Consider the following 22179-nt stretch of genomic DNA (forward strand, 5'->3'; position numbering starts at 1 on the left):
ACCCCGCGGCAGAGAGGGGGAACCCGCCGGGCTGGGGGGAACGGGTCGGGAGGCGCTGAGCGGCGTGTCCCCCCCGGGGATGGGATTGCGGGCTGCGGAGGGGCCAGCGAGAGACTCCGAGACCACCGAGTGAGAGGGGCAGCGGCGCAGGAAGCCCGGCGGGGGCTCTTCCTCCCCTGCCGGGTCCCGGCGGGCCGGTGCCGGGGCTGCCCCGCCGCCGGATGCCCAGAACCCCTCGCCCCGCACCGACCGGGCTGCAGGAGGAGGAGGAGAGGAGGAGGAGGAGGAAGAGTAGGAGGAGACCGGGCGCTTTCACTCCTGCTGACTGCTGAGGCAAAAGGCAGAAAAAGGAGGAGGGGAATAAAAAGTAAAGAGGGGGGAGAGAGAGTGAAAGAAAACTAAGCCCAGCTTTTGCCGGTGCTGCTTGGATTGGATCTGGTTTGAGTTTCCTCTCTGCTGGCTTGAGCAGCAAGAGAAGGAGGAGTGGGGGGAAGTCGCTCACTCTTCCTCTGAAGCTGTAGCAAACGTGCTGGTTGGTGCCTGTGCTGCCGGGGAGCTGCCCGGGTGCAGTTCCTTCGCAGCATATTGCTCTCACTGCCTGGACTTCTCGAGGACCTGGAGGAAAAAGACATCACAGACCTGACAGTTGCTCACTGCCTATAGACTTGTCACATTTTTTTTGTTTTTTGTTTTGTTGTTTTTTCCTAGGGGAATCTTTTTTTAAAGTATTTTTCTCCCGTGTCTCAGAACAGCAGTTCCTTGAGTGGCTTTGAAGTCCATTGCTTCCTTATCAACTTCGGGAGATATTTAGAAAAACTTTTACCCCCTCTCTTCTGTTCTCATAGCCAAAAAAAAACCCCAAAAACCAAACAACAAAAAAGGACAAAAAAAAGATAATCCTTTTTGGGGGAGGGGAGATGATCGTGCTGATGTGGAATAAGTGCTCCTGCTGTCTCCTCTTACTAGCCGCGGTCCTGATCGTGGAGAGCTCCCAGCTAGACAGCTCCAGCTCCAAGGTGAACTCCATCAAGTCCACCCTGATGGGGGAGGCTCCAACTCAGGCAACCAACAGATCTGCAGGCATCCACCAGGGACTGATGCTTTCTAGCAGTAAGAAGGGCAAAATGCTAGAGCAGATGGGAAAACCTCCCAAGCACTATCACCGGCAAGGAGAGGTAGGACATGGCTTCATTGCTTGAGTGTCTGTCCGTGTGCTGTATGTAAATAATTGCTGGTCTTCCCTTTCATATTATTTTCAGAGCTTTAATATCCTAAATTAATTAATTTACTTCATTGGGCTTGCCTGGGACAATATAATGTCATAATAGATGTTAAGAACTGTGCAAGTGGGAGGTTTAAACCATTGATTTTTATCTGTAGGGTTAATAACTGGTGGAAGAAAGAGCAATCTAAAAAACTATCATCTTTTCTTTTTTTCGACTCCTTCAAAAGGCTGCCAGAAGCAAAGGAAGAAATTTCTTGGTAACTGTCAAGACAGTAAATGAGTTGAATTTGAATAGGTGAGGAAAATTTGAACGTGAAGTAAAAAATTCACAGCAGTGTAACAAACTTGGTTTTAGAAATCACACCTGGCAAGTTGATCTCTGGTATCTTTATCCTTGGTAAGAATAAAAAAGCATGCTATCCCTGTGGTATACTTTAAGGTACAGTCCTTTGTTTAATAAGACAGAAAACTAATTCTATGTTCCTTGTCCAGAATATGCTCCAATGATTGTGGAAGTTTTGTTTGGTTATGAGAGTTGGAATGTAAAGAAGATAGTAAAGGTTATAGAAAAAGAAAAAGAAGGTTAAGGGGAAAAAAACCCAACACTCTAACTTGCTTGTGCAGTCTTCTTTCCTCCTTACCCTATCTGGAAACTTGCAAGTCTGGTAGAAAATAATCTTCATTCAACTGTCTTTGCACTAAACTATAAAGCAGCATTTTAAATCATCAGTCCTGTTCTTCCCTCTCAAGTCTTAACTTGGATGGTACGAATGTTCGTGTTGTGATGTTGAAAGAGGTAGACTTCTTCAGAAAATGTAGATTTTATTGGGTATTATTAGTATCTCTAAATACAGCTGCTTTTCATAAGCAACATTGTAGCAGCAAGAGAGTGTGCCAACATTCAGCACTAAAAAGGCAAAATACTCAATGCCTGAAGGGTCTGTACTTGCTTAAACTTTCCTTATAGCAGCAGAGAAGCTGAAAATTCAAGTAATCCACTGAATTTGCTAAAGTGTTTCACATCAGCTTCCTAATAATTGAATGTTATAATTTGGTTTTGTGTGCAAGCATAGTAACAGTAGTGGTAGTTTTGGTTTTTGTGTCTGAGAAATTTCCAAGCTTTCTTTCCCTAGCCACTCAATTGTTTTATAATTTGCGCAGAATTTGGTTGCCTCTCCTTACCTCTAAGCAAAGTTTAGCAAGAGATGCTGTGATGAAGTTTCATATTACTAAAGTACTGTGCTCTTCTCTAGTTCACATTTTACTAATTACAATTACATTGCTATGTTGAATCACCTTCAGGAGATAGAGGTGCCCAATGCATCTTCTTATACGTTCTCCTTGGATTTTCTTTTGTTTTCAACGTATTCACAAAATGTCCAAATACAGGTCCTATTTTCCACCTGAGTGTCAGCAGTCTCATGAGTTTTGTGAGTCTCTGCTGCCCAGCTTTTGCCTATGGAGAAGTCTTGCCACCTTCCCCCATGTACAGCATCCTCAGCACTTCACTGTGTATTCAGCGCAATGTTGAAAATATTTGATTATAACTCACCCAGTTCCTGAAAAACAATTTGTGCTACCCACTGGTTGTATTTGCAAGATTTGCCCCTAACTTGCCAGCCTGGACTGGGATTTCTGGGTGCTTCTAGTTACTGGCATGAACTCACAAGGCACACTTCAAGGGAGAGACAGCTCTGTAAGTATCTGTAGTGGTAGAGGAGATGTCATGCCTATTAAGATTTCATGTTTGTAGCATAAGCAAAGACCCCCAGAGAACTGGTGGCTGTGACTCCCTGGGAGTGAAGGCTGACCTCCCATCAAGGGCTGTCAGCACTGAATTTACCCTGAGATTCTGTCCCCAGATCCGGCATGGCCTCACACATGTGAAAATGACACAGATTTGCTCCCTATAATTCTAGATGCTACTTTTGGCCATCTGCCTGAAGCAACACAGTTAATGCAGAATTGCAATGGAAAGAAGAAAAAAAGGAAAAGACAAGGAAAAGAAAATGAAAGAGAGGAAAGAAAAAAAGGAAAAGAAAAAAGTAAAGAAAAGAAAAAATAAAAAAGAGAAGAAAAGAGAAAAAGAGTATCTTTTCTGAAAAGGTTTTCTCTTTGGTGATACTTCCAGCTGTAGGGCTGGTAAGCCGCTGCATTTTTTAACAGCGGGGTCATGCATATCAACCAATTAAGACATGATATTTTCATAATCTTTTTTGAAGTACTCTCATATTAGGTTAGTATTTAATTTGTTTAGATTATGGGACTTTGCACTGAAGTTTACCATGCCACTTGCAAAAGAGCAGGCCTATGCATTTCTTTCTGAAACAATCTGTTTAATTAGTGGAATTTGTAATGTCTCAAAAGTAAGAGTATCTTTTATATCTTGGCAACATTAGATGGTGAGTTGAGAGTCTTGTTTACATCTAGGAAATAGTTTTATTAAGGACCAAGGATATGCATGTTAAGGATAAATTAATAGAATTTTGCTGTTGTAAAATCTATGAGCTGTGCTTTCAGGTCTGGATTTACATGTGGTGGAAATCACCAAAACTGATGAAAGGATCATCAACCTACAACCTATTTACTTTTCAATTATGTTAATTCTCAGGACTTAGGAGCAACTTGGGAGTGTTTAATCAGTGATAAATCAACCGATACAATAGCTGATGGCTTATCTGGAGTGTTGATGTTTTTCAGCTGGTAGTTACAGTGCTTCTGCCCAGAAAGGGAAGATCCAGTGCTCTTTTGTCAGGCAAAGTTCCAGTTTAAATTAATGAAAATACTCACATGAGCAAAGCAAGTTGATCCAGCTTGCAGAGAGACTGGCGGGGCAAATGTGGATTTTAGTAAGACTTAACATTTTTATGTCTTTCTGAGGAATATTATTTATTTTCTGGTCTTATTCCCTTTACTGCCTTGGATCAGCAGGGAATGAGAAGCACTGATGTGCTAAATCAGTGAGATTTCATTCTCTTCACTGTTCTTTACTGTCACTGCTGCTTTTCCTTTTCTACAAGCTGTTAATGTTTCCCCAATTTCACGGAGAATCAGAAAGCGTCCACAGCATTTGCACAAGGGAAATTTTTGCTCAAAGCCAGTATTGTACAGTGCATGCTAATCTAGGTTACTTTGGGGGGGTCGGGATTATATCCTGTCAGCTATTTATTTCCTTTCAAAACTTGATTTAGAGAAATGCTTCTAGGGATATCCAACACCTCAGTTCCATGACCTGTCTGTGAAAGTGTTCTGGACATATCCCCTCCCTAGGAAAATATGATACAGTGAACAGAGTCATAATTGACAGTGAAGATAGATTAATTTTTCTGTGTGTTAGCTATAGCTTCCACTGTGTTTGGGCAAGGTCTCCCACGTGAGTGATCTAGCTCAGCTATAGAGATGCAACCTGAAAGGAAAAATAGAACATACTGTACGATGATGCTTGAAAGGCATAGCCATTCCACAGATTCCTGGTTGATGACTTTGTAGCCTCTTTAATTTGCTTCACCATCTTTTAGACTTCTTGCCTCTGGGTTTTAGTCCCCTCTCTCCGCTGAGACGTGTGCCCTCTGTCAATGCTGGGGTTTTCGTGCCTTCACACTCAATTGCCTTTAATGATCTGGCAGGTTGTGACCTACCAAGCTTTATTTCAAGCTATTGTCTCTCCTTAATCTATGGGTGCTATTATCTTCTTCCCTTCCCACCTCCTGGCCACAAGCTGTCGCTTCAGTTCATTCCCCAGATAGATGTGTCTCTCATTCCCTTTGTCCCTTTGCTGCTGCATATCTGTTTGGGTTTGTGCTTCCCCTTGAGACTTTCCCTTCCCCACGAACATGATGGGAGCAGTAGCAATGAAGGGAAGAACTGGGACATCCAGTGGAGGGAACTGACACATCTGTGGGGCTAAGGGATAATGAGGTCTGGAACAGGGAGAGAGGAGTGAAAAGCTGGGACAAGTTTTAGTGCTGCCGAGGCATCACAGACAGCTATCAGATAAGCCTTATTATTCCAAATGCACTCGATTTAATGCTAAGATATGTTTATTTTTTTTAAATTCTATTGCAGCTTGAGCTAAGATGTTTGAGACCACAGAAGCCAAACCAAAGAGGCATTTATTCAAATTACTAATTTGATACTGATCTCATACCTATTAACGCATGGACATACATGTGTTTCTTGGACAGGACATAGCTACCCACAAGGACTTGCTAGAAAATGTTTGGATGATGCTTTGTAGTGAGTAAAACAGCATGAGATGTAGTAATTGAATGCAGTGCCCTGACAATGTTACAATAAAATGTACCAAAGACACCAAAAATGTAACCACAATATCTTAAATAGCTAGCAACCAAGACAGTAAAAATTATTTCTTCATGGGATTAAAAATAAATTAATTAAAATAGCTAGAAATTACATCCAGCAATAGCTGCCTTTAATTTTTTTATTTAATTAAAAAAAATTGAGAATTGCTAAATCTGCAGAGGCCACCAGAGGATTAATTCTTTGCTCTTGCTGTTTGGTGTTAGAAATCTGGGTGATATACTGCTTTACTGGCAGCAGTCTTGCTAAATAACCTACTGGCTTCCCTCTTAACTGCAAAAAATGGGGTGCAGAGTATTATCTCCTTCCTGGGTCATGCTTGGTGTCTCCTTCAAATTGCTATTATTAACTGATGTAATAATATAGAGCAAAAGCTCCTATAAAGTAGCTTTACTACTTTATTTCCTATTAGCTTTGCAACAATGCCTAGAAATAGTATTTCCTATTAGCTTTGCAATAATGCCTAGAAAATTTCTAGGACTCTGATGTGCGCCTGGGTGTGCAAGTACTTAGGAAGAGTCAGTTTCTGTATGGAAAGTCTGTCAGTGCTTAATGACAACACAGATGATGATGAAGCATGATTACATTTTCCCCTCAGAAAAGTGAGTATGATTAACTCATTATGTTTGATTAACTGATGCTTTGCAGATGCAAATATAGCACAAGTTTAATTTTGATCTTAATTATCTCAACACCGGATGTATCTTGCAAGCACTTTGTATCTCATGGCTTGTCAGTAGAGCCTTTGGTCCTTTTACACTTGTTCTTACAAATGCCTCACCCTGGAAATGTTGTTCAGGAGGAATTTAGCTCTGCAAAGGAGGAGCCCCATGAAGCTTCTGCTTCTGTTTGGTTTTCCAGCATGGCTTTCCTCTCCAGGTTTTGTATATCTGCTTATTTTTTTAAGTATATCCAAACAAGTTTTAGATATATGTAAAAATGTTAATTTGGAGAACACTTTCAAAACAGAGAGCTTCCTCTCCTGCATGTGGTTGCCAAGGTCCCTACCAAGTTCATGCTACCACCTGCATGCACACACAAGCTGTGGCTGGCAGGAATTAGGGTGTGGTGGGACACACCTGGAGCCAGCAGCCCCTGCTTGGCCCATCGTTGCCATGGGGGTTGTCACCCTGTCCTGTCGAGCTTTTTGTTGGTTTTGGCACTGCAGTCATGAAATGTTTAAGATGGATTTAAGGAGCTGGAGTTTGTGTGACACCATAGACATGGTGGAGAAAGCTAGAAGCCATCATTCTGCTCTTCCTGCACTGGTAAAATTCCAAGTATATTAAGAATTTTATATTTATTTTTTTTCTTTTAGTGAACTGAAGATAATCCTTTTGAAATCTTTGTGTTTTACTGCTGTGTTCTAGGTGGTATTTCTGGTACTTTTAGATTGAAACCTATAGGAAGCTTCTATGAGCTTCATATCCATGGATGTGAAAGGCCAATACAAAAGCCAAGAAGATCATAAGATTTGCTTTGCTCCTCTTTTAAAATTATTTTTGCCTGCAAAAGTTTTTATTTACATTAGAGACCATGAACTTCGTCTCATCTTTTTTTCACCAAGTGTAGGATGTGCATTGGCAGTGTGTGTCCCCAAACCATCACTTTTCTTCAGTGTAACTTTTCCCCTTTTTGGTTGAAGGTCAAATTTATTCTAATGGAAATTGTAATCAACATTAAGCAATTTTCAAATTGTAATGAAATGTGGAAATAGATGATTTATGGTATTTCCAAGCTAATTGCAGAATCCTTTGCTCCAGAATGTAGTGCTAGAGAGCGAGCGAGATGGCTTAAAAGGATACATATGTTCATACTAAAGGACAGCATAATACTAAATCACAGCAATCTTCAAATAAAATAATGAGTTTTGTTCATCTTGGTTACAGTTTTTTGGGGATAGGCCTTAAATGCATCTGTGATTTATACATTTTTGTTCACACAAACAGAACCTGAGTTATGAAAATAAATGGAATACGAACACGCAGTGGGAACATGGAGTTCACTCATTCAGCAGCTATTTTGTTCTTACTAACGGAAAGAGCAGAGCAATGCTACAAAAAAGGAAAAAAAACTTAAAAGTTGTTGGGTTTTCCCCCCTCAAAGCACATAAGCACACGGTTCAGCCCCTTGGGACTTTCTTAAAGCTAAGCTTTGATATGATTGAATTTTCATATGCATAGTAATGAATCTTTGAGACATGCATGTTGCACATGTGTAGTGCAAATGGCACTGGTTTAGCATTTTTAGCAGTAAGCAAAGGCAGACTGCTCTGCACATGCTTGGGAATGAGGTGTTGCTTCACTCTGCAAGCCCTCTGCCTCATTCTCTGTGCATCATGTAAGTGTGAACCAGGCTGTGCATGCTTTTAAAAGCATATTTATCGGTCCAGTGAATGAGAGGACAGGGTTCAGTTCTACGTGTTTTGGCAGCTTGCCTTGAGTAAAGCAGTGACTTGCTGTCAGCATGATCTCCTCTCTGCAATCCGAAATGACTACAGTGGAGATCTCTTAAAGGAACTGTGAACACAATGCGTTGATGTTGCAGCAGGAAACTTTTATTCTTGGAATCTCATTCTTAACTGGAACAGCATCAGGGAAAGTAGTGCATCTGGCGGGGGAACATCTCCTTTACTTTTCCTTTTGCACAGAGCAAGGTAGCTTCCCAAACTGTGTTAGTTTTTGGGATTTTTTTTTGCTTTATGTCCCTACAGAAAATGGTGCACCTCTTCTTGGCAGTCTGAAAAGATACTAAACTGGAAATTCTGCTGTGGCCTGAACAGTCAGGATCAGTACATACTGCAGTGTACTTGCCATATTTCTTTGTTTCTTTTCTTCTGGCTTGAAAATGAGAGCAGAAAGTCCTCCCACCCAGTTTGTTGTGGACTCAGGATGCTGTTTTTACCTCAAAAAATAAAAGTTTGTGTTTCTTTCTATCTTCTGGGGTTTAAGGTTGCCCACACAGAGACTGAGCTGTGAGTCTTTTACTCTCCCTCTGGTAGGAGTACTGGGTGCGTACTTCCTTTCTTTCTTTTTCAAACACATCTCCCTCTCATTCTTCAGGAGGGAGGGAAGACAGGACATAGCAAATGGTCATGTTTTACCAGACCTGCCATTCTTAAATTTCAGTTTATCATCCACTGAGGTAGCAATAATGACACCATCTGGCTCACATAACCAACCACTCTGTGTGAACTGAACGCTATGGGGTGCCCAGTGAGACTGAAAGTTGCTCTTTCAGACCTGTTCCGTTGCTGTTACTCCCAACAAAGATAAATTTCCATTTGTATATTATTCATAACCAATTCCTGTGGTAGGGTGAGAGAGTGTGGGTGTAGGTCAGAATTCAGGAATGGAAATTTTGGGAACCAAGGAAGAACCATGAAAATAGGAGGTTGCCATCTTCTCTCCACACTTTCTCCATATGGAGCTATATGTTGATGTTGCTTCATGTCATCTTACAGGTAAAGAGAAAAACTGCCTAGGCTTGGAAGTCTACTTTATAGTTTGGTGGTTAGTACTAAACTGCTTAGCTGCATACAATGTTTTTGTAATTGTTTAAATAAATACTGAGTTCTTAAAATGCTCTTTAGGAATGCTTGTAAACTTCTGTGCTTGGATTTTTCCCCATTGCTATCTTCCAGACATCCCACTCCTCGCCAGGAAAATGGCTTTTTAACAAGAAGAATACTCTGGAGATTACTTCTGAGAGGGTCCTGGCCACAGCAGCTGCAACAAATTGCCACTGAACTTCAGTCCCAATTGATTTTTATTGCTAAAAGGATAAGTGACCAAGTGAATACTTGCATTATAGCTTAATGACAGTTTATTAAGTATCAAACTGTAGTGTGTGATCTTGTCTAATCAGAAGATTAAGGCTTTCTCTGCAGAGAAAAATTTCCCTCAGACTTTGTACTGATGCTTAAGCTGCAAGAGGGTGTGAAAGTCCTGCCAGTCCCAAACTGTTCTGTGGTTAGGCTGGCTTAGGGTTTTCCTCTGCTGGGGCTGGTCGGTGATGTCAGTACGAGCAGAGCTATAACAGCATGAGGTAGCTGAGAAGACAAAGCACTGCAATCCATTGCATGTTGGTCCACCTCCTGCTGAGGAAACAAGTCCATGGGGGGCATTTCCTGAGCAAGAGGGTTTTGAGTGGCAGCACAGCTTCAGCATAGCTCAGATTATGCTAACTGTGAAGCATTTTTGGCATGATTTTCCAAATAAGCAATACAGAGCCCAGGAAGGTAAATAAAGGATGAAGCAAAATCTTGAGATGGTACAGGAGGCATGCTTGTGCCCTTGAGCAGGATTTGCCACCTAGAAAGGAGTGCAGGTGTGCTTGCCCTCCTCGCTGCCTCTCTTCTCTAACTTTGAGGATCCCTCCTTCCTCAGACACGCCTGGCCTCGCTGTCACTGCTGCAGCTTTGGGGCTTGGGTTTGGTTTTGTCCAATGCATTTAAAAGGATGATGCCTTTTCTTAAGCACTATCCTCTCAAGTTATCAGTGAAGAATAGATAAGAGAATCTTTATTTCAGGCATACATGTGCACTCCAGGTGCGAAGGGAACTCTTAAACTGTTTATGAGTGCACAAAGCCCCATGAACAAAGAGGGCAGAAAAGAACGTTGTCATTTTAAGGAAAAATATGTTTTAAGGCCCTGTTAAGAAATAAAGCTAAAACAGAACTGCAAATGGGCTGCAGATTGTCTGTGTAAGAGAGATTAGCACCCTGAAAATCTCTGATAGGCTTGTGCCACAGATAGTCCCAGTTAGCCAAGATGCCATTTGAGTGGTTATCCACTGTCAGGCTCTTGTCTTGGAGAGTTACCCACAAAAGCCTCTTCCAATAGGCATACACAGATAAGCAGTATGTCACTGCCTTGGCTCTGTTTTAAAGGTTTTAGATGACTAGAAGTCAATGGAGACATTGTATGAAAGGTGTGATAGTGGGGTGTGAGTTCCAGATCTGGGTGCCCTTGTCACTTTTAAGTTTGGTGGGGTTGAAATCTATTTTACTGTTAAAGGGGTCAGAAGGGTTAAGGACGGTTAAAATGATAGAAAATGCATTGCTTTAACAGCCATGTGAGGATATCTTAATTTGTTTCTAACAGCTTTGAGGTACACTGGAGGTAGCATCCATAGTGATGGTGACAATTCACTACTCAAACAAAAGTGATGTAACTTGCTCCCCTCCTGCATTGTTTTTCAGCAGATGGCACCAAAAAATTTGGCCATAGACACAAATTCATGCTGCCAGAAATGCTACACTTCAGTTCTTTGTTCTGCAAAATATGCTGCTTTATTGCCCTTCTTATCCAAGAAGTGCCACACACTTCTGCACAGAAAACCATCTCAAAGGTTTGGCCCTGTTTACTGACAGGATGCGTCTGAAATGTATTTATGTACCTAACTCCCTGAATGTTTTCAGTGGGAATTAGGTTCTTCCTGCATTTAGAGAGTGTAGTCATGGTCTTTTCCATGCACAAGAGGAATTCAGAGGAAGTCGTCTGTCTGAGACTTGGTGCAAGGCATGCTCAGGGACAAGGATCTCTCTTCTCCTTCATCACCTATCATCTATGTTTGGTCATCAGAATAATTTGTTATAATTATTATTACAGAAAGTTTAATCAGAATAATTTATGCTGTTCCCTCAATGATGAAATAATTATCTAAAAAATCAGTTATAGGTCACATCTAATGTAGCAGACACGGTTACACCAGCCCTTCTCTCTGGGTTACAGTCTTCATCCAGAGTAACTTTTTTCTTAAACCAGCATATCTTTTTCAATTTTTTTTTTTCCTGTAAAACTGGACATGGATGCAGAGATGTTGCAAGGAGAGCTGTAGTGCTTGTCTTTAATGAGCCTCTTCCTGACCCACCCTGTGTAAAGCAGTTGACGCATCATGTGTTGTGCAGCTGGGACGGCTACCCTGGCACATATCTCTGATATGTGAACGTTTTGACTTTGGCCTTTTGGAAGCCCTGGTCCCATGCTGTTCTCCAGAGTCGTGTTTAAGTCATTTCCCAGATACTGTGGATATGGGGCCGGTAGGAGCAAAAGCTGCAGTGGAATTCACGAGTACAGATTTAGCTGATTCTGTGAAAACAGATTGCACAACATAGACTGACAGTTTCTGGATTTGATTTTCTCTCTTTCCTTGGTTTGACCTCCAGTGCTCCTTCTGTCAGCTGGTCAGTATTTGGTTCTGTAGTTGTAGAGTTTGTGCGATGTGTGTGTATGTGTGAATGTTTTTTTTTGTTTGTTTGTTTCAGTTTTTTTGTGGGGTTGTTGTTTTAATTTTGCAATGTAGCCCTTTCAATTTGAATTTTACCCCTTGATCAAAAGGCAGGCCAGTTTCTGTGAGGCAGCAGCTGGAGGGCTTGAAGGGTGCTGAGGTTGCACAGGGGTGAAATTCAGGCAGGGTGATCCGCGCTGCTGAGCAGTCTGAGCAGACAAGAGCAGCCATGGACACAGCTCATATCCTGTCAGTGGAACAATGCACATCTCTGTCCCTGTGGTACAGGGAGCTCAGCTGCTCCTGATGCTTTTGACTCTACTGGAAGTGTTGGTTCTTGTTTCCTTTGACCATTTGTTAGTAAAATGGCCACTGCTTTCACTTTTGATCCCCTTCTGCCCTAAATGAGCCTATTGTCAGGAAATCAATTTAAAGAGTAGCTACTAGAGAACATTTTGTGAACATTTGATCAAAATCAAATTGCTCCGTCTTTGGTCTTCAAATACTTATGCCAATGGAGCTATAGCTCAAGTACAAAAACTTTAAAGAAACAGAATTGCCAAGGTATAACCCATTTTGTAACTGATTAGAATAACTGATAATTGATCAAAAATAAGCAGGATTAAACAGCCATATTTCAATATACAGGGAGGTTATGAGCAAAGCTTCACATAAACATTTCAGAACTGATGCTGTTCAACTTAGGGAGTGTTGACTGGCAAATTTTCTGGAAAATGGGAACAGAAATTTTGACAAAAATTTATTCACAACAGTAAAAACGTAAGTGAACCACAGAGTTGCAGTAAATGCCAGTATACTACCATCTGAAAGACAAATCCCATGGGTAAAATTCTAATAGTGTAAAGCAATATAATATGGCACCATGTGATGGGAATTTGGCACATAAGTGATAACCTGTAATTTAGAGTAAATTTAGCTATCTTTAACGGTGAAGTCACCAGAGAGACAAAAATTAAATACTAAGAACATATTAAAAAAATAATCCAAGTGGAATATCAGGAAGTGAAAAAAAAACAGAGGGCATTTTTAAACTAGTTCTTATCTCATGGTGCTGAGTAACTGTTAAAAGATATAAAAGCAGTCAGGATTAAATGGAGAAGGGATGATCATAACACCAGAACTGCTTAAACACAGGAGAAAGTAAATAGAATGCAAAGACCCAGTTTGGAAAAGGGATGCCCACAGGTGAACAGAATAGAGAGAAATAAAGTACTGAAGAGTCAGAAGAAGGTGAGTGGGGAACAATTGCTCAGTGTTTGCTGTAGAAGAAGAGCCAAGAGCAGACAGTGTGAAATTATCAGACAGCCAGGAACTACTTTTTCATGTTGTGGATCTCATTGCCACATGATGCTGTGAGAGCCATGTGTGGGAACTGCTTACATGGAGAGGAGACAGGCACAGAGATGAGAGATGGCACTGGTAGGTACTGAACTTCCAGCCTTGGATGTGCATAAGGGCCTGTTGGCTGAAACTGAGAGAATGCAAATGGGAGAGATCCTTCTGTGTTTGCCTATAATCTTATTCCTCTGAGTATTTGCATCTAGCTGGATGCTGGCCTGGCCACTTTTCTCTGATAGGTTATGGCAATTTTTATGTACTTATGCAGTTAATAATTTTCATCAACATAAAATCAATTTTTTTTTAATCAGTATCATAAGTATTCCAGCTTGTTGCCTTAATTTATCAGGAAATTTAAGCATATCTGGTTCAAAGTAAGCATTTGTGTTTTGTGTACTTCTGTTAGGATCTGCATATACAAATATGATGCAAAAACTTAACTTCTGAGCTGAACCCAGTCCTTGGGTCTATGACAGTGGGCACTGATTTTCTTATCCTCTCCAATACCCGTGGACATCAGTGTTAACACTCCCACGAATGCCAGTGTGGCTTTGTTATCCATATTTTTAGTCAAAATGTTAAATAGTACAAAGAGATTGCTGCAGCAAATGGAAAACATGACTGCAATGAAAAGGAAATGGAAAGAAGAAGAAAGAGGCAAAGAGGCTTAGAACATATTTACAAAGTATGTAGGATACACAAGTCAGGGGAGTATTTTCAAAGATTTTTGCTAAAATTTAATCAGCTACAGAAGTAAATGCTTTCCAAAAAGAGTAAGATTTTCAAGTAATTCATTACTCAGAACAAAGATTTTTGGGATTTGGGGGGGGGGGCGTTCGGGGTAGGGTGTGTGTCTTTTTGCTTTTCTTTCTAATTTCCTCAAGAATTTTTGCTTTTCTTTCTAATTTCCTCAAGAATTTTGCTAACGAATAAATTCTTCCCTTGCAAATTATCATTATACACACGGCTGAGTATCTTTAAATTTTTGAAAAGTCCAATGTTTCCAAAGTTGTTACAGTTTTGATGGAAACTACTCTGATGCCGGGGAAGTACAGGGTTGGTTGGCTCTGTCTACAAATAGATAAAAAAAGCTGCGGACAAAGAGCAACTCAGAATTACAGTCAAACTCCAGTAATCACCTGTTTTATCTTTGAAGTAAATTTGACCAGAGATTTTAGGAGCCTAAGTAGAATTCACAGTGTTGTAAGCCCTGGTATGTGTATGTTTGTGTGCATGTCTTTCCCTGCTTTCACCAGATCCTTGTCTGCATCAGGCAAAAGTTGGAGTTCACAAAATATTGTGTTCCCTCTATTGTTTTCCCCTTGCAGCAGTCTCTGTTCACCATCTCTGACTTAACGAGTATTGATAGTATTAAAAAAATAAGTTTTAAACCCTCCTTTGATCTTCTCTTCCACCTGCAAACTCCAAAAGAGTTAAAAGCCATGGTTAACACACATGTTTAAGTACTTTGGCATTCAAACTTGGGTTCCAACCATGCAGGTTCAGTAAGAAACTTGGCAGGACTGCTGCCTCTCCACTGTGCTTGACAGCAAGGTGTGACATCTTGTCACCAGTTGATTGATGTGAAGATACTTGGTGCATTAAGGCTAATGCATACATGAATTTTGGTAGATGAGACCAAGTCCAGTCTGCTCCTTTCTCTAAAGCACACATAGAAAGGAACTTGCTATCCTGAATTTGTCTGCTTGTTAAAATCTCTGACACCTTTTTTGCTGGTTAAAAAAAAATCCCAGCTAATGGTGTGTTATTTGTTCATTCTGCTGGTTCTCTGCATATGGTGTATTAGCTATCTGAGCAGAGTATTTTCAATGGCTCTGTGAAATAAATTTACAAGGGCCACAAATGCTTTGTTGGTTGGACTTCAAGCATAATACTTGGTTGGCTCAGTCATCAGTTATGCTAAATTTCTATGGCATTGATTCAAAAAAACCTGTCAGTGTATGCTATCTGAATTTCCCCATCAGAAAAATGCTCCTCTTTGAAACAACTATATGATATTTCAAGGAACTAAAAGCACTTGGAAGATGATAACATAGATAACCAATCCAAACATTTACACAATAGGGAGTATTTTTAGAGAAGAGAAACACAGAAGAAATTAAATGTCATAAAGTTTAATAGGAAGTGCACAGGTTGAATATGGCCCTGCTTAAGTCAATATGCTTTTAAACAGTAGTTTTTCTAAACATGCCTTGGAATATTTTTATTTTTAAAAATCCATACCTAACAAAAAAAATCTTGGAATAAAAGATTTTTTGTTTAGTTGTTCAATGTAAAAAAAAAAAAAAAAAAGGAGCCATTTTCACAATTGGTACAGATTCTAAGCAGAAAAAGATCATAATTTATTGCTGAAAGGAAGAATATTTGTTTTGAGAACCTGCATTTGCTCTTGAACAGCAGGTTATGCTGCATTCATTTCATATCCTTCTCAGCTTTCATGCTCTCTCATCCATCTCTTTCTGATATTATATTAAACTCTTGAGTGTATAGAAATTTAGGTTCCCAGGACTCTGAGTTAGACTGGAACTCAATTCATCTGACAGACTTTGGAAACTGGGACTGTAATTCCCAGTTCATTTAGATTCTTAATGATCATTCAATCTTCTGTCTGTGTTTCTACTTGCTCACTCACTTTTTACACGGTAGGAGTCATTCAGTCTTCAGATCAGAAGCATATGGTACCCCTCCAGCAGACAAACATTTTCCACCAACATTTTTAAGAGAATGAAAATCTAAATAAATAACCCCCAAGGCTGAAAGCAGCCTATTCACCAAACAGCAATTCCACAGGAAAAATAAATGTTCAGCAAAGTGATCTTTCATTTGAAAATTGGATCCAGACTCTACAAACCGAGAAGGGTGAGCGACTGTGTCATATGTGGTGCAATGCAGTTTGTCTGCAAAGTGTGCTGCCACAAGGTACTGATGTTCTGCTTATGGAGAAAAGCAAATTGGGCAAAAGTTAAACAGTTTGTTTGTCAGCAAACTGTTGAAATCATGATACCATGGATATTATCCCTTATGAATTATAAATGGTTAATGCGTACGGACCATCCACCAGCTAGTTCAGAATGATGCAATTCAGAACAGATTCATCTTTCAACACTTTGTTTTGAAAAGATTAGATTTTTGTTCTTTGAAGAAAAATGGTAACATCTGAAAGGCAAACAAAAATTAGTCTTTTGGAAGGTCAGACACATAGTTCCATGTTTTTCTTTTGCTCTAATATTGTAGTTTCTCGGTAAATTAATCATTGTTGCCTTGGCTTTTTTGTAAGGAATTCACTTCTTCCATGGAGCTAACTTCAGTAGTAGTAGTAGTAGTATCTTATTGAGGATGGAGGGAGGAAAAGTAGTGTAAGGACTTAAGTGCCAGTTATCCTGTCAAAATGCAGTGTTATGACTTGGCTGCCTTTTCAAGTACCCATGTGAACTTGAAATCAAAGGGATCTTTTCTGAAAAGAAAAATCACTGTAAGTATTATAACTTAGAAAATACCATTTTTCTTCAGTTGCACTGATTTTTTTTCCACCTGTGCAAGTCATCTGAATTGAAAGGAAATTTCAACAATATATAAGAGCTAAATCCCATATCTTTGGGCTTCAGGCTAAGGTGAATTTGTGCTTAAATTGATTTAGCAAGTGATCAGTCAGAAAAAGATTTTAAGAAGGCAACTAAAGCATTTCTACCTTTAAAATACTTACAAAGTTTTAGCCAAGGACATAATTTTAGGGATGGTAAAGACAATATCTATTATTTTCCCTCTGTAATAGCATATGCTAATATGATATTTTTTATATTATATATGACTTATATATCTGTACATATGTGCCTATATACTAAGACCATTTATCATATGTGGATTAAGCAGGAAGTTTAAAATTTACTTTCTGGGGGGTTTTGCTGATACTGTGTTGTTATTAGAACTGCTTTTGCAATCTCTAGTAAAAAGAAAAGGGAAAACACCATAAAAGAAGTTCAAGAAGTATTGATAGAAACACAAAACCTTGAGTTCTTGTAAGTGGAAAAAAACCCTTAAAGAAATTTGGTCTTTTGAAAACTAAATTATTCATGATTTTAAAATTAATTTTTCAGTCTTACTAAATGCTCAAAGCATAGCAAATTTCCTTTTCTAAATAGTTTTGAAGGTAAGGTTGGAGTCTGGAAATAAAGTAAAAGTATTATAAAACAGGTTGTTTTAAAAAATGGCATAATGTGCTTTAATGTGTATTGTTTTCCAAAGTTTAAGTTTAGTCAGTTCACAAATGGGATGAGAATTATTCTATCTCTTGGAGATTAAACCTTTCCTGAGATTAGGCTGTGCACTTTTTCTGGTTCTCTCATTAACAATAGTCATAATTTTGTGATTGCTTTTTGGTCAAGAACTTTGCTGTTCATGCACATGCTAGAGAATATTACTGTCTGGATTCAGGTTAATCGGTGTGATAAATGAGGGGAAATATTTACTGTGTTAAGGAAATTCAGAAAACAACTGATTTTAGATAGATCTGATGGCACAATTTAACATTATCCCTTACTTCAGCAACCTGATTTCAGATGGAAAGACTAATTAGGACATTTGTAGTACAAAGCTAGTGTTTCTTTGGCTGAAGAACCTTTGTTGAAGCATAAAATAATTTCTACTTGAAGGGAGGGACTGCTTTGACTACGCCCCCCCCCCAAAAAAAATAACCACAGTAATAGTAAGTGTAAGATTGGTCTCATATAGATGTGCAGAAATGTGAATTGTTAACTACAATCTGATTCCTTGGTACTACTTGTCACATTCCTGTGGAAATTAGTGGGAGATTACAAATTTCTACCAACAGCAAATCTGGCTCTGCAAATAATTTTATATTCTTTTAATTCCTGTCGTTTTAAATCACAATGGCACAAAAAAAGCCTGCATTAATTCTTTCCTCTTATAAGTGTGCATCTTGGCATATCTGACATCTAGCAGTAGTTAGGACTGCCAACCAGCCTTCCATGTCTGTTTTTATAAAGTTGTATGCCAGTAGAAACTGCCCTACAAATATGTGTTGTCTTTGTCCTACCCCTCAGCTTCAGAGCCACATTTTAAAACATGGTTATAATGCTTTTTTGCTTGTATAGATAGATCTGTTAGCTGGTGTTTCTGTGTTGTGTTTATCATGAAAACTTGTTGGAAAACTCGGTTATATCAAATTATTTCTAAACCACTTCCTACTTGGTAAGGTAAGGATGGGATTGATAAAACAAAGAAGTGTTCATTTGATGTGTGGTTTTGTGACTCACTGGGTAAAACTATTTATGCTGTGTGACTCCAGTAGGTTTTCAAACAACATCAAGGAGATATTTATTGGCAGTGCTGGTTTTGTGGCACTGAGAAAAGAATAAGTAAGTGTAAAGGAACAGCTGTTTGAAGTTCTTCTAGGAGAATTTAAATCCCATATTTTCCAACAATGTGAATGAGTCTGCATTTGAATGCTAAACCAGAAAGGTTTATGGTGCATATGGTACCTATTTGAATTTTTTAAATGTCTAATTTCTGCCGTGGAAATGGAGGCCAGCTTGAGTTATTTATTGTGGGATGCAGAAGGAAATCACGACCCTTTGCAGGGACACGTTAGAATCCCTGCACCATTCAGCCAGTTTTCTCCTGTCACACCTACTTAAATTTTCAAAAAGAAGCTTTAATGTATTGAGTGTGCTCTGGATCTTACTAGTTCCGAGCACTTATGACAGCTTTCAGAGATTGCTGGTGGCTCCCAGTAGATTGTAATTCTAGAAACAGGAGCCTGATGCTAAGCATCACCACCTGTTCCCCATTATTTTCCTTCAGAAGAAAACAATGCAAGTATAAGATTACATACTAATGGAACTCATTTTCACTAAATAGGTACATTTGGTCACATGTTATTTGGTGGCCCATAAAAGAAAAAGAGGAAAATAGTATGCTGTTTTCAAAAGGGAGAGGCAAATAAAACTTAAATTCAGAGTTTCCTAACTAGGATAGCTAAACCAAATTCTTCCATGGCAGGTATACCAATATGCACTATGTAAGTACATACAGATTGCTTGTTGGAATAGCTGTGTTTTCAATTTGATTTGTTTTCCTATCCTAAAAGGCTTTGGACTTCATTAATCTCTTTGTAAATTCCCTTTAGAGCTAGATTTGAACTTTTTTGGCATTTGCCCTGAATTCCTATTTATGCTTTGCTTAAAACAATGCAGGTCTCATCTCTAACCAAGGTTTCTCTACTGCCCCTCAGTAGAAAAAATTATAAGCAGATATAGCACGGTTATAATGACACTTGCAAGTTAAGTAGTTCTCTGTAATATTCTGTTATTATTTGCCATACACCAGCGTGGTCCCATGTTGTATCTCTGCTATGAAGTCATGTGACATATATCTAGGTAATGAAGAAATGTTTAAAATGAACTCATCACTGCTTTTCTTATTAGGTGAGAAAAGGGTTTAGTATGGTGTATGCACATGTAGGCAGTACATTTTTCAAGCATGGGAGCATGTGTATGTCTCCATCCCTGGAATCCTGAACACATCTGCTTTCATGTAGAAGTTGTGATAGCCTGGCCTGCTCAGGGGACTCACCAGTCCTGCTTTTGGGTGCAGACCAGCCTCTAAAGTTGTATCTATATATCTGCTTCTTGGCAATTCTTGTGGCTGTTTTCCCTTTTGCTAATATCTTATTCCCAAGACCGCTCTAAAAAAAACAGCTTTTTTTTTTTTAAGAAGGTTTTCCCTGCTTGTGTTGCTTGGTGATTCTTCTCCGAGAATCCATGTCAGACTGTGGGTAGCCTTCCTTCTTAGTTTTGTTGTTATTCTCCTTTCTAGCCTTAGTCTTGCTTCTTGCAAACTGTTCAGTAAAAAGTGGTGGGTTTTTTGAGATAGCATACTTTTTGAGGTGTGCTATTTCCTGATTTTTACAAGCAAGGTTCAGCAGTTCATTGGATGGCAGCAAATTAAGGGTGACTTTACCCACTTCTTGCACCTTTGGGGAGATGAGGTATTATTAGCAGTGTTTCTTTGCTGCGTTCGTGCTTGGGAGACAAACCCTTCAGTCAGTAATCCCATCAAAATTATTGGGGTCATGTCTGTGGGATGCTTCGTAGCTACTTAAATAAATTTTCTGGAGTAGGTTTGGTGGCTGTATGAGGCAGCCGAAATGGAAGTACTGTCTCAGCCATAATTACCAATAGAAAAGACTTAGGATCAGGCCTTTGATCTGGTTTATTCTCTCAGATGTTTGTTCTGTAGCATTGGACTGGATTCTTAACTCTGAAGCTGGGGTTTTGCACAGAGGAAGCAGAAATAGATTTATGGAGTGCTCTATAGCTGCTTTTTCTGAATGAAGTACTGCTCTAATGACATTTATTCAGGGACTAGGTTTGTCTGCAAATCAGATTATTTACGTTTTTAAGAGTTTCATTTCTGATGTACCAAATGGATTTTGGTGGACATCATCAGACCATGACATTACTCAGTACATAGATAAATGGATATGGTGTTTCTGAAAAATTGACAGACATGGTCTTAGCTTTTCTGTGATTAGAACAAAGCATTTCTATGCCTCTTTTCAAAAGTGTGTCCAAGTTGCTTTAAAATAACTGAAAGTGAATGCTTCCAAACAGCAGAAAATTTACATTTAATAATTTTTCTTCTGCCATGTATTGATGACTGGCTCTTCAAATCTTTGATTATGAGGTAAGTCTATAATGAGTAAATCTGTTTTGAAGCTCAATGAAACCATGGTATCACTGTGAGGACTACTCACATTAGGGAGAGATAACAAGATCATGTCTTTTTAGCCTTTTGATTTATCAAATAACTTTAAAACTTTGTTCTGATTTTGGCTGGGAAAGTCCCTTTGTTGGCCAAACACAAAATTTCCATTTGTTTACATCAGTTTTTTTCTTCCAGAGCAGATAGCAGCAGTGCTGGATTCAACATCTAAAAGCTCTCTGGCAGGATGGGTCCTTGCACCCAGCCTGCTAAGCACTGTAGCTTTACTGTTATTCATGTAGCTCGCTAATAAAAACAGTGATCTGGGAGAGTCATGAGCAGAGTTCTGCTTAATGGAGTCTCATTTAGACTTGTGGCTTGCTGCTTTTCTTTTGAACGTCTCAAAAGTCCTTCTTGAGTTACACTTGATAGGAATGATAAGGGTACTGCTGCACGTTCCTCAGCAAATCTGTAACACACAGGGTGTTTTTCCACTTAGATAGATGTGTATTTACATGGAAGTTGGGCCTAAGACACAGTCTTGTTTCCAGACCAGATGTGCTTTGACTTGAAGACTCTAAGATCATTAATTTTGATTTTTGGTGCATTGTAAATGACTGTGGCTTAGGCATTGGTAAAAAGCAGCTGACGCTGAAAAGAAATGAGGAAAGAAAGTCAGCAAACATTTTTATAAATAGCTGAAAGAGGTGCTGGGGAGGATCCAGGCATTTGTATTTTGCTCTTAGCATGCACTCTCTACTGGCCATCACTCTACAAATGGCTGGGTCTTAGTGGTGTGACAAATTGTTTCACTGCTGCTAATGCTGATATTGTCAGTGCCTCCCATCTTGCTTCATTGAGTTTTATAATGAAGATTTAAACTACAGCAGAGAAATAGGTCAGTGATTGCAAGGGGGTGTGTGTAGACCTACTTTGTCCTCTGTTTAAAGAAAATGGACTAACTGCACTAGGATGTGCTTCTTCCTGGTTTTTTTTTTTTTTTAGGTCGCATGATCAAGCGTGGTAAGTCTCGTTAATACCAGCTAAGGAAAAATAAGAAAATATTTGGAAAGGGATGTTTTGCAGCAGAATGATTATGTTCTCTCAGAATGTGTTAGAAAAACATCAAAATACCAATGTAGCTGTATTTTATGTTCAAGAAATATTCTGAAGCATACACAGGCCTAACTGATAGACACTACACTTATGACATGTTTTACTGAAGGACTACTCAGTATCCATGCTCTTTCACTCAGTCTACATGTGGGCTTCAGCCTGATTGCATTGGTTTAACTGAGGA

General features: G+C 39.3%; 1 protein-coding gene across 1 annotated transcript in view; it reads left to right on the forward strand.

Moving 5' to 3' along the window:
- The first annotated feature begins 347 nt into the window (after positions 1 to 347).
- The window catches only part of DKK2 (dickkopf Wnt signaling pathway inhibitor 2), a 42601-nt gene continuing 20769 nt past the window's right edge, over positions 348 to 22179 (forward strand). The window contains exon 1 of the mRNA XM_077177167.1: positions 348 to 1175. Coding sequence (XP_077033282.1) covers positions 918 to 1175 — 258 coding nt within the window. The 5' untranslated portion in view covers positions 348 to 917. The remainder of the gene's footprint in view (positions 1176 to 22179) is intronic.

Source organism: Agelaius phoeniceus, chromosome 4 (assembly GCF_051311805.1).
Source record: "Agelaius phoeniceus isolate bAgePho1 chromosome 4, bAgePho1.hap1, whole genome shotgun sequence".
In the NCBI taxonomy this organism is placed as follows: domain Eukaryota; kingdom Metazoa; phylum Chordata; class Aves; order Passeriformes; family Icteridae; genus Agelaius; species Agelaius phoeniceus.